The 12,378-nt window shown below is 40.4% G+C and overlaps 1 protein-coding gene across 1 annotated transcript in view; it reads left to right on the forward strand.

Moving 5' to 3' along the window:
- Positions 1 to 1,658: 1,658 nt before the first annotated feature.
- The window catches only part of LOC121950257 (PDZ domain-containing RING finger protein 4-like), a 200,498-nt gene continuing 189,778 nt past the window's right edge, over positions 1,659 to 12,378 (forward strand). The window contains exons 1-2 of the mRNA XM_042496201.1: positions 1,659 to 2,306; positions 3,371 to 3,466. Of these exons, the coding sequence (XP_042352135.1) occupies positions 1,905 to 2,306; positions 3,371 to 3,466 (498 nt within the window). The 5' untranslated portion in view covers positions 1,659 to 1,904. The remainder of the gene's footprint in view (positions 2,307 to 3,370; positions 3,467 to 12,378) is intronic.

Raw genomic sequence — 12,378 nt, forward strand, 5'->3', positions numbered from 1 at the left:
TTTTTCAGTGGCTTATCGGTCCAAGCATATGGCCTGTGTGATAGGTCTGATCCCAGGTGACTGTGTAACACATTTCCCCCCCAAAAAATACACTCTCATAATCATCAGGCTGTGGCTTGGTTCAGTCTGACTGCTCCTTCATATGTCATTATGTTCTGGAAGTATAGTTGTTTTAAATGATTTAATTTAATATCACATCATTAAGTAACACAAGAGCCACTATTTCATTTTCACTGATTGACAGGAGGAAAAATACATTCCTCTGACCTCCTTTTGCATGTGTTTTTGCAGACAGGTGTGCAGTCCCAGGACGGATCGTGCTATTGTCTTTGTAAATCTACACCTGTTCTCTGACAGCTCAGACAACACAAAACATACTTTAAAGTAGCGAACACAGCAGACTAGAACCAGATTTCTTCGCTGGGAGACCTGAAATGTGACGCCCGCTCTGAGATGCCTGCAATATGTCATGCTGTGTCAGGCAGTGAGACTGGCCCGGATTCATGCAGGAAGGCTTTATTAGTCAAAGTCTCCATGCAGATATTTTGTTACAAGCCTGTGTTTCACCACTGAAGGAGCATCATTCCCTTGAGACAAGTTTCACTGACATGTCATCACTGCAATAACCAAATTAATTTAATAGGTTTAGGATGAGGCACAATAAAACCCCACCAATAATGCCAACCATGATGTGAGCTGTTAAACTGAGTCCTTTCTGTGGCAGTGTGAGGGCCCTGCTGCCAAGTAAGGGACCGTTTGTTATTTATGAGGGGGGTGCAAAATGGGGGAGACACTTCAAATATTTCTTAGAAAAAAAATCTACTCTAATAGATAAAGTACAATCCCTAAACCAATGATAGCCTACTCAGCTTGCTTTCTTTGGTGGCCACTTTTGCAAAATGAAAGGAAGCCAGTCACAGCAGCGACTGGCCCCTGTGTTTCTAGGATTTTAGAATGTTTTTAGGATTTAAGGACATTTCTATGATTTTAGGAGCTTTTTGGGATTTGGAGACATTTAGGATGTTTCCATGATTTGATTTTAAGAAGTTTCTTAGGACATTTCAGGAATTTAGAATGTTGCAGACATTCCTAGTGATTTAGGACATTTCTAGAACTTTAGGACATATCGGAGTTTAGAAGATTTCTAGGAGTTTAGAACATTTCTTGGACTTTAAGATGTTGCTAAGATTTCAGGCCATTTGAGGCTTAGCAAGGACCTCTGTCAGGGGGTACTGGCACTTTTTTTTTGATAAACAAGCTCTATTTTGATGCTGTTTAAGCACTCTGTCACTGTATACTGTCACAGCCTGTCACAGTGTGTGACAAAGCGGGAGACGAAACATAGTTGGCAAAGTTTAACAATATATTTTAATTAAAAGCAGAAACACAATGAATCACTTTATCTTTATTGTGAATTAGAAAATGGTTGGGTGGCAACTCAGCACTCTATCAGGGGCCAGATTTGGCCCGCGGGCTTTAAGTTGAGTATCATTGCCCTTTAAACCACTGCAAAGTATGTGTGAGAATGAGCGACCTCTGCTGGTGAGGCGTCATAGCACACATCAGGGGCAGAGCACCTCTCACAGCTGCACTTCATTAAATAAAACCGCAACAAACTGAATTAAACTTCTCCAGGAAACAGCAGAAATGGAAGGAAGGTTCTACAACTGAGGTTAAATTATAGCTGAATGTATGAGAGCAGCAGGAAACCCAGGATGACCCTGACCAGAGAGCAGAAGTGAGTCAGCAGGGTGAAGTTTTCAGACACTTCTCGCGTCCTGCGTCAGGTGGCGCAGCGCCTCAGCTCAGCGTGAGCTGCTCAGACCGGTCAAACTTTTTTGGTGCTTCCATGTGCTCAGACCTGCAAAATAACTTTGTCCCAACTCATTTTCCTGCGCCAAACTATGTGCGCTGATTGCTCAACTCCCTGCGCGGAAAAGGAGCCAATCTGTCAAGTTTTAACCGCAGGCGAGATGGAGTCGCAAACTAAAGTACCGACGGCTCTCCGCGGTGATGAAGGTGTTTGTAAGAAAGGATGCGGGCTTCTGCTGTCCGGTGAACCGGATCACTGCTGTATGGACGCCCTCCGCACCGTCACCGACGCCCTGGAGGAGAGAAGCGCCGCTTTGGAGCACGAGACCCGGATGGCGAGGCTCAGGTGGAACCGGAGGGAGCAGTCCCTGTTAGCTCAGGTGTCCACTCTGCAGAACGAGGCCCAGCTGGCGGCTCTAAAGTACCAAAGCAGACTGCATCAGTACATGCTGCACATCAACAGCATTGCAGAGCAGGTCACTGGCTACTACAAGGTAAGAGGGGGGAATTATTTCAACAGCTGACAGTAGCCTGTGCGGTTCATGCTCGAGACAAGACAGTGCTGTGTAGAAGTCTGAGGCAACCCCAAACTTTGTTGTTGTAGCAGTGTCATAATGATAACATTTATTTCTCTTCATTTCTCCAGTGATTCAAGCTGTCACACAGCGTGTATGTAATGCTCATAAAATAAAATAATAAATAAGGGATGAAGCGCAAACATGGAGTCGCACAACCATAACAAACAAACAATACTGAGCTGTAGACGAGTCTTGAATGCAAGCTGATGTAAATACACCGGGAGATTAGTTTTGTAGATGTCATATAGTCTGCTCATGAGAGTTTAAGACATGCTAAGTGGAGAGGGAGGCAACTTTAGCTTGCTGAAGTTGTTTCATTCTGAAATATTTGTTTTTTTCTGAAATTTTTGTAACCCGTTGAAACTTGAGCATATTGCCTTGATTTCTTTCAAAACATTGGAAGACGGCAACTTTAAAAAAATGGCCCCCAAACTGGCAAGAAATTAGTAAAAAAGTTACAAGAAAAAATTAAAAGGCTAAAAGGGAAACAAAACAAAAAGAAAATGAGCTCAAATAAACTTTTTTTTGCTGTAACATTATTTTAAATATAAAAGTACAATAATTATCCTATAAATATAGTTCTCTGGACATTTTTCCTTTTCTTTTTGGATAATATCTAATAATCTCCCCACATCTTATTTTCAAGTCATTTTTTTTTCAACTTTCCAGACAATTCTTGTGTTTTCAAAAGGAATGAAATCAGTTTTCTCAGGTCTCAAAGGTTTAAATGCTTGCGAAAGGAGTCTGAAAGCAGCATGACAAACAAAACCAATGTCAATCCAGGCTCTCAAGGGTTAATACTGTATTGAATGAAAGACACTACTTAGAAATAAATATGTATGATCATTATAATCTTGCTAAAACAACAAAATTTAGGATGGCCTAATAATTTTGCACAGCATTGTATGTCATGTAAAACAAGGCATGGACAAGCTGATTAAAACAGTTCTGTTTGGTTGTTTGTTTGTTTACTGAATTAGAGAGACGTGAGGGCAGCTGCGGACATGCAGAGCCAGATATCAGATGAAGCAACATGTGCAGAGGGAGAGCCACGGGAGCAGCTCCAAACACCTCAGGTAAGAGACTCGCTGCTCGCAGCTTGTACCTGCTGACAGTTATGGCTCATTCATAAAACTTTTTGAGCAAACAAAGCTTTATCCATAATGCCCAGAGGCAGCGGTGCAGTTTCGTCTGTCAGTATAACTGTTGGTGCCCACTGAGACACTTCCCATTGTTGTTGATATTAGGATTTGGGTGTTTTGAAGTCAGCCTCTCGTGCAGCAGCAGGGTTTTCTTCCTCCTCTGTTTCACCTGCTGCCTCAGCTCAGGCTTATTCCTTCTGCCAGACGATTCTCTGTGTCAATGTTGACTCTGGGATCACAGCGAATGCTATGGCGGAGAAAACTCTGAGTGAAGACAGTTTATAGAAGATAATCTCTTCTTACACCCTGTTGTTTGTCATTTGACGGCGTGGTGTGGTCTCTTTTTCTCACAGTGAGAGTGTTTATTGACACAGGACTTTATTTCATAAATGCCGCGTTGAAATGTTGTTGGCATATATATAGATTGCAGTCATTGTTGTTTGCCTGTTTGTCAACAATATATGATCATCTCAGCACCACATTTAGAGAGGAATCTGTTCGTGCCCTAAGGTTTGGACTTGTTCCGTCCATCGCGTGACTTCTAAAGCGGTCTTTGTCCTTTTGTTTTGGTCTCAGCTGATCTAGTGTCTTCGTCTGGTTAGTGTCCTGCCTATTTTGGAAAGTTTGAGGCCAGAACACCATATCAGATTTCTCCCAAAGTCACTGCAGACTAACTGTAATCCAGTTTTACAAAGAAAAAAAAAGAATTGCCTTTGGAGAAAAATCTGATAATGTTTTTTTTTCTACATTGTGCTCTATATTAAAGGGAAATAATTTTTTTTGACCTGGGTTGAAATTTTGCCGTGTTTTTGTGATAAATTTTTAAAACAGGTTCAGTGAAACAATTGTGCACTGTCAATTTCCATCATCTAAAAGTGTCTGTTTTTGCCGCTGACAGGCTCGGATTGTTATTGAAAGTGTCCGACCAATTTTCAGAAAAAGCCCCCAGAGAAATTGAAAGTGTTTCCCTGCTTGTAGCTGGTCTGTTGTGGCCAAATCTCAGTCAAATCTTACAAGATGTGACTTGTTGCAGGAAAACAACATTGGAAATGTCCGTGAGATTGCTGGAGGAGTTTGTTGTGTTGGAGTACAGAAAGTGTAGCTTAGTGTTGTCTAAAAGATGTTTGTTGTCATGGCTGAATATTTAGCATATTTGGACATTTATGATTTCAGATGAGATTTCAGAAGAAGACTTCTCTTGAGCAAGATTTGGTTACACACAGACCAGACTTGTGAAAGGAATGGAAAAATGTTTAATTTCTCCAAGCGAATTTTGTTGTTGATAATGTCAAGTAAAATTTAGATAAAAAACAAATATAAAATAGCTCCCTAAGGTTTTTCAAAATAGAGATTCCTCCCATGCTGACACTTTCTTTGCACTTTTTAATTAATAACATTTTATCAGCGATCATTAAATTATAATGCAGATACAGATAATTGGTAAAATGCCAAATATTGGCCCCAATAATCTGTCAACCCCTACCTCAAATGTTTTGTTTTGTTCACAAACTGAAGATATTCAGTTTAATGTTATAGTAATGAGACCAGAAAATATAAATAAATTCACATTTAAGAAGCTGGAGATTTTTTTTTTTTTATAAATGACAGATTAATCAGCCATAAATTAGCTGCAGATTATTCTAATAGTTGACAACTAATTGATTAATAATTACAGCTTTACCATGGCGATCACATTGCAGCCTGTTTCATTGCTGTTGCTGCAACACTCTCTCTCAATACAGGACCACTTTAAAAAACTGTTGTCTCCATTAGTCATTTAGACACGAAAACATGGGAAAATAGGTCCCATGTTCAAAAACACCTTTAAATGCAAGTAATGGATAGTTTATTTATACATACAGCATATAAGTGATCTTCAAGAGGTGCTCCTAGAAATGCCTTCAGCCCATTTAGACACTTTGTGGTCAAGTTAAAAAATAAAAAATACCAGAGAGCAAAGTACTCTCACTTTCATTTTTAACAGTGTTAATTATCACCTGTTTGCATCTTGATTTTTGCAAAATGCACTTGAGTATTTATTTATTTTGCCACTTTTACCCTTGTACTTACCCCTGTACTGCTGCAAACTATGGGGATTAATAAAGGATTATTATTATCAATCTAAAATGTGCTGCATATAATTGATTCGCTAAACTATCTGGATATGGTTTCTAACTGCTGTTGAGTCTTTGTTGCTGCAGCAAATCATTGATCAAACCTCCACAAGTTGCTTCCAAATCTAATAACAGTTCTTGTTTTAGTAAACTCATAAGGTAGCCTAAAAGTTAGTGTTATTAAACCCCCAGCCAGAGACTCTGTTGTGTTTGGGCTGCTGCTGAGTGTGGATGTGTTTAATGGAGTCGACGGTCATATAAAGTATCTCTCTAATTGCCTGCAGCATGCTGTTAGTGCGACAGACTCACTCTTGATTAATGTGGAAAACTGTTCGGTCTCCTCTGCCAGTGCCAGGCAGAAACGCAGCGAGCATCTATTTTCAGCTCTCTTTCTTTTCTCGTCTCAAATCTCCGCTCTAATGTGTCTTTAATAGTTTTCTCACTGTGTGTTTTCTTCTTTTGCTGTCCAAATGGATTTTCCAATACTTGAGAGAGCTGGGTTTGTAGTTCATCAAAGTTTTTACAGTTTAGTGGAAATCAGCTTTCTTTGAAACGTGATGGGATTTTCTGTCTGCGGGGACAATAGAGTTGGTGCCTGGTGAACACCCCAGTTGCAGTTATGGATTGTCCCACTCAATGTCCCTTTTTGTGGTCAGAAAGCCTAATTAGCCTTTTAGTTACTGTTATGCTGGCGAAGCTCTCCATTGCAGCATGGAACACATAGAGGGCTAGAAGGGAAATGTATTTTTTAAACAATGGTTCACTGATTTCAGACAGCGATGGGCAAGAGCAGGCTTCTCCTCACTACTCTGTGACCTTTTAAAGGGTTTGATGTCCTTAGCGATGCTTTAATTTTTCCCTGCTGCAAGTCATATCTTGAGTACATGTTTTCTGGGTCAGTTATGTTGAAATCAGCCGTATACTGTACAGCTTATAGCCTACTGATGTTATACTCCTCTGAACTTATGCCTATGGCAGTGTTCGTCACTTTAGACATTAATATCTCCACAGGGGGTTTATGAATTTTTACCATTCATTCAAGTAATGACAGCTAGTGCTTTGGCTGCAATAGTTGCCATGCTTCTTGGAATGTTATCACGGGGGGGAGAAGTCACGAAGGAAACGCAGTCATCTCACAATTGTGTTTAATTGACATTTCTAAAATATTACTCAAGTTTTGCACAAATCTGCAGTGGAAACCCTCCTATTGAAATAGAGGTGCAGCATTGTTATTATATTGCAGGGTGCCTAAGGAGCCCTCATGTTGTGTTTCATTTGATAATGATATGGACTGCTTATAGACACGCATACAAGCAATCGCTTAGTTCCCATGTTCATAGTTTGTTTCACTTTAACAAGGGAAAATGCCTGTGTGGATTAATTGATGTAACATAACGCTAAGTCGCCTAACGAGTTTGTCTGGGTTTGCTGAATAAAAAGCAGGACAGAGCTGCTAACATTACCCTAAACTCTGATAGAGTAACTTTTCTTCCAGAGCCTGTTCCCACAGTGGTGTATTACGCAACTGTGCCAGTTCTGAATGGGACTTTTTTTTTTAATGCAACCCCTAAGTAATGAAGTCTGCTAGTTCTAAAGATATGCTCCTTGGTTTTGAAACTACACTTTTTATTGCATGTAGTAAGCTTGGCTTGCTAAAGTTTGCTTGTTATAAATGAGCAGAGAAATCAATTTTTTATTCCATTTGTAATTAGTTTTAGTTTTGGAAAAGCTAACTAATGACACCGGCCTTGAAATTCTTTGCCTGCTTCTTCTTATACAGCCCCATTCTGCTTTAGTATGTGGAGAAATCTGAAGCTTTGCAGGCCTGCCGTGCCAGGTTACTCGCCAGGTTGCTCAGCTATGATTGGACCATCACTGTTGAGGCTTAACTAATTGAGCTCCACCCTACCTAATAGTTTCATGCTTTTTGTATTTGAAAAAAATTGCTCCACTAGTTTGTGGACAATGACATTGTTGTTAAAAACATGGACAAAGAAGCTTTTGAGTCTATCGTTGAAGTGACTCCAGTAACTGAGCAGTTTCACAGATGCCAGTTGTTCTTTACTGTCAACGATCCCGACGGCTGCTCTAGAAAACAGCTCGCTGAGAGCTTGCTCAGTATTGTGTGTGAAATGAGAGAAATGCGGAGAGGACTGAATGCGATACACAGCATAGTTTTCCATGACTGTGCCTCAGAGATGTACTGATGTAGATCCAGCTGATCTGTTCTGGGCTGACTGTGAATGCAGTCGGTGGCTGTGGGTGAGTCAGCCCGTTCTGCTATGTTGGAAAGGGATAATGGAAGCACGACGCAGCATTGAGACGTTAACAGGATTAGTCACCGCTGCAAAAACATACAGTCGTCTCCATGTGTCCGTGTAATTTGCCTGCATGTTTGTTTAAAACCAGATGAATACACAAATGAAACCACAGTTGAGGTAAAACAGTCCCACTCCCTGAAACATCCCCCCCAAAACCACGACGTGGAGTCAGGAGGGAAACTAAGGAAATAGTTCCATGTGATTCGCAATGGATTGTTCTTTTCATCATCCATTACCAAAGCTGCTGAAAGCGTCTACCTCACAGGAGAGTAAGAATCTATTTCGTCGTCATTGACTGCGACACTTGAGCGAAGGGCTTATTGACAGAAACAGCGAGGCCTTGTCACCTGTCTGAGAGTGAGAGCGCAATAACTCCAGCTTTTTTTTTCTTTTTTGTGCTCAGATCAAGAGAAAAGCACAGGGAAGGGCAGAGGGAGGGAGGGAGTGGATACGCAACTCGAGTATCGTTCTCATCAAAATCCAATCTTGCATGACAGGCGGGGACGAAAAAGCAGGCCAGTTTGTTTGCTTCCATAACAAAAGATGTCGAGAAAAGATTGCTTCGCGACAAGAAAAAAAGATAGATTTATGACCTCTGCTTTTATGTCACTTTATGTCATTTTTTTCTTGCCCAGACCAAGCTCCAAAATAAACACGGTAAACAAGTGAATATCTTTTTCCCATTGAAGCAGGGTGTTGGTGTGGTCGGGGAAGAAAAAAAATCTAATTTAACTACCTGAGAAATACGGGAAAAAAAATGTTTATATGTTGCTGCAAACAAAGGCAGATGTCTAATGGTCAAATCAGTTGGGCGCACAGTTGTACACATCTTTTTACTGCTTGTCTAGACAGCTTTATAGTCTGTTTGTGCTCCAATTCCCCACAGCATTTTGTTGAAAATGGAAAAGAACGCTTGTATTCAGATGAAATAGCATAAAGTCACTGGTTTACAGCTCGCTGTCTGTTTCGCTCACAGCTGACAGATCAAGAAAATGGGACTGGTGGGTATGGAAATTGAGTCGATCAAACAGTCCCTTTCACTCTCTGCTTGTCGGGTGTAAATATGGAGTTGTCATGTCCTGTGTGTTTTAGCCTTCTGGAGGTGTTTTTTGGTACCTGTTCTGCTCTGTTTGGGACATCATTTACATGGCAGCTGTTTATCCTTCGCCTGTGAGAGAGGGACCGCCCTGCTCACCATTTCCTATTTCCTCTCCAATTCCACACACACACACACACACACATACATGCGAACATGAATAATAGGGGACTATCTACACACACACCCAGCTACTAAAACAAACTTCAGCTTTGCATTAATTTAGATTTATCAGTTTAGAAAAATTAGATAAGCAGCTAATTATTCAACGGCTCTTTAGCAGCTTTTAGGCTCCTTGTTAAATGTCTTAGTGCTGCTTATCTCTGTGCATATTTATAGGATTTTGTTTAGTTTCATAGGTGTTGGTTTGGCAATCAAGATGCTTTTCCAAAGCTTTTGGCTTGCACTCGTGTTTGCTAATAAGGCAGATATTGAGATTAGGGTATTCCAGGTTCCAAGGTTGTGGATTTGGACCAACCAGGAGCAGCGGCTGCAGAGTACATCATGCTCCTTTTGTGAGTTTTGTCCTGAGCTGTGAACGTCTGTTTGTGTGTGTTTGCATGTATTTACTCAAGTAGTCCAGGTCTGTTGTTTTAGGCAGGAGGTGTGAAAAAGAAAACTGTTCCACTAAAGACCACCGTGCTCGTAAAAGAGGAGCACTCTGGGTAAAATTGTCCCTACCTGCTGAAAGGCCTCTTTTGAATGTCCGTGGGATGTTGGTTAGTTGGGTCTGCGGGAGGATGGAGAGTAAATCATGGTGACGTGAACTCAGATGAACAGTTTTGATTTTCACACTTTGATTGTATTTAATGTTCCTGATTGGATACATTAATTAAAAATCTCTGCAGAGTGAAATATGCAACCAGATTACAGAGCAGCTGCCCAGCTGCCAGAAGAAAATGATGGTATGGTACATTTCTGCAAACCATGAATACGTTGGTTGGGTGCGTTTCATATTTATTATCATATCAACATTTCTTAAGTGATGTAGTAGATAAACTCACTTTGTCATCTGGAGATAAAGAGAATGGTGGATTGCATGTTGCCTAGGCGAAATTCCTGCCAAGCTGCAGACCGCTGTTTAAGACCAACAAACAACAAAACTGGTTGTGATTTAGCAATTGCTGTGTTTCTAGTGGCATCTTAGCCACTAAATGTGGGTCTTTCTGACTTTTCCTAACCATAACCAACTGTCTTTTGTGCCTAAACCTAACAGCATGTTAACCACATCACTCTTGAAATGTAAGGGTTCAATATATCTGCTACATACTAAGGAACAATTGTAATCTATTGGTGGTTTGCAGAAATGTACAATGTCATTTTTTTCTTGAGTAGATAGCAGCTCCTCCGTGGATATGTGCCTGAAGTTGCTGGTTTATTATTATAACTATAGCTAATACAGTCTATACAGCAGCAAGCAGTATGTACTCTTTTTTATGAAGGTTTTGTTGATGTGCTCCTGTTAATTATACTTGCCAAACTATTAGAAATCAGTTTAATGCACTACAATTCAGTAATTCATAAAGAATTAATAAATGAAATACAATAAGTCTAGTCTTTGGAGGTACAGCACTTCATTTATCCAAATACTAATAGTGACTTTTGTTTGCTTAAAAATATGTGGGGATTACGATTTACTAAACAGCTGAAACAGACCATCGATCAACAGAAAATTCATAATCCACGCATTAATCATTTAAGTCCTTCTAATGCCTTGCAGACAGCGACTGCTGAGGCCAGCGGCACTTGATTTTTGGGGTATCTGTTCACCTGCCTGTGCGTCCCGTTCTTGAATGTAATATCTCAGGAGCGCCTTGAGGGAATTTCAAGAAATTTAACACAAACATCCAATTGGACTCTGGGATGAACTGATCAGAACTTGGTGGTCCCCGGTCAAAGATTGAGGACATGCTTATTAGAGCTGCTCCTTGAAAGTCAGGGATTCAAATCATCAGTCAGAGACCCCTCAGTCAACTGAGATGGCTTCAAGTCAAGCAGTCATTTTGTTGTTTTGCTTTTTTTTGTTGTCGTTGTTGTTGTTGTTGTTGTTTTTTAATGCTCGTCAGCGTACTTCTGGGTCGCTTTGGTCCCCAGAGTTTGCTGTGATATGAGTGCTCTTGACTTTCATGCTAGTCTTTGATACAGAGCTGTGGACATGCAGCCTTTTGGTACAGGGAATGAGAGGAGAGACCTTCTGCTTAAAAGTGGTGAATTTCCAGCTCACAGCAACTTAATGTTACACAGTCCCTGGCTTTTGTTTGATATCTGGTGTCGGCAAAAATGTTGCTGTACATTCGCGACCTGTCACTAGCACTGTTAGGTTTCTTTACTATATTACGTGAATGCCGCTGTCACACTCAATGTCCTGCTGAGCCCATTCAAACTTTAAAACTTTTATTTTTTTCATTTGTATGACAAAAATACCTCGAAACTGTGCTGATTGTGTAGATCTTTGCTGCTGGGTTTAAAATGTGTGTGAAGAGTCCATGTTTTAGAATTTCTAGCTTCTTTGCAACATCCACATTTGAAGCATTGTCTGCTGTCATGGCTACATATGTGTCTGGAGAGACACGGATGTAAACTGTAACTGAGACTTGACTAGTTGGTGACAGCCTTACAACTGCGAGGCAGTAATTGTAGTTTCTAGCAAAAATGCCCATTTTCAGGTTTCAGCAGCTCAATGTTGAGAATTCTCTGCTTTGCTTTGTTGTATATATATCTGTGTAAACTAAATTGTTTTGGACTGTTATTCAGACAAAACTAGCAATTTCAAGACTTCAGTTTGGGCTGTGGGTAATTGTTATAGCCAGGTTTGACATATTTCTGATTGTTTATAGACTGAACAATTAATCAATTAATTTAGAAAATAATCACTTTTATCAAGGATGAACATATTTGTTAAATGGAGCCTGTACACACATTACAATCCCAGCATTTGACAAATAATGGTTACTGTATTTTATCTTTTGTGACGCTTTAGTGTGTTTGCATCTGGCACATTTTTTTGTGTATATAATGTATACACATGGGCTTACTTTTTGTTACCTTTTTGTCCCAGTATCAACTTTTCTCTACATCTGCGTACAGTTTCTATGCTGCTGTGTCTCGAAACAATGTTTAAGCAGATGTTCATGTATTGCAGCTCAGTCCGATACTTCAGCTCCGCTCTCAGGTGTACTGCAGGAAGCACTCGGTGACAGGAGTGATTGATCATTGCAGTTACTCTGGAGGAGAACTCTTGACTTTATTCACACCTTAATGACTGTAGCCCGCCGCTCTCTGCTGCTTTTCTGTGAACCGAAGCGAGAGCCTTGA

Source organism: Plectropomus leopardus, chromosome 11 (genome assembly GCF_008729295.1).
Source record: "Plectropomus leopardus isolate mb chromosome 11, YSFRI_Pleo_2.0, whole genome shotgun sequence".
In the NCBI taxonomy this organism is placed as follows: Eukaryota; Metazoa; Chordata; class Actinopteri; order Perciformes; family Serranidae; genus Plectropomus; species Plectropomus leopardus.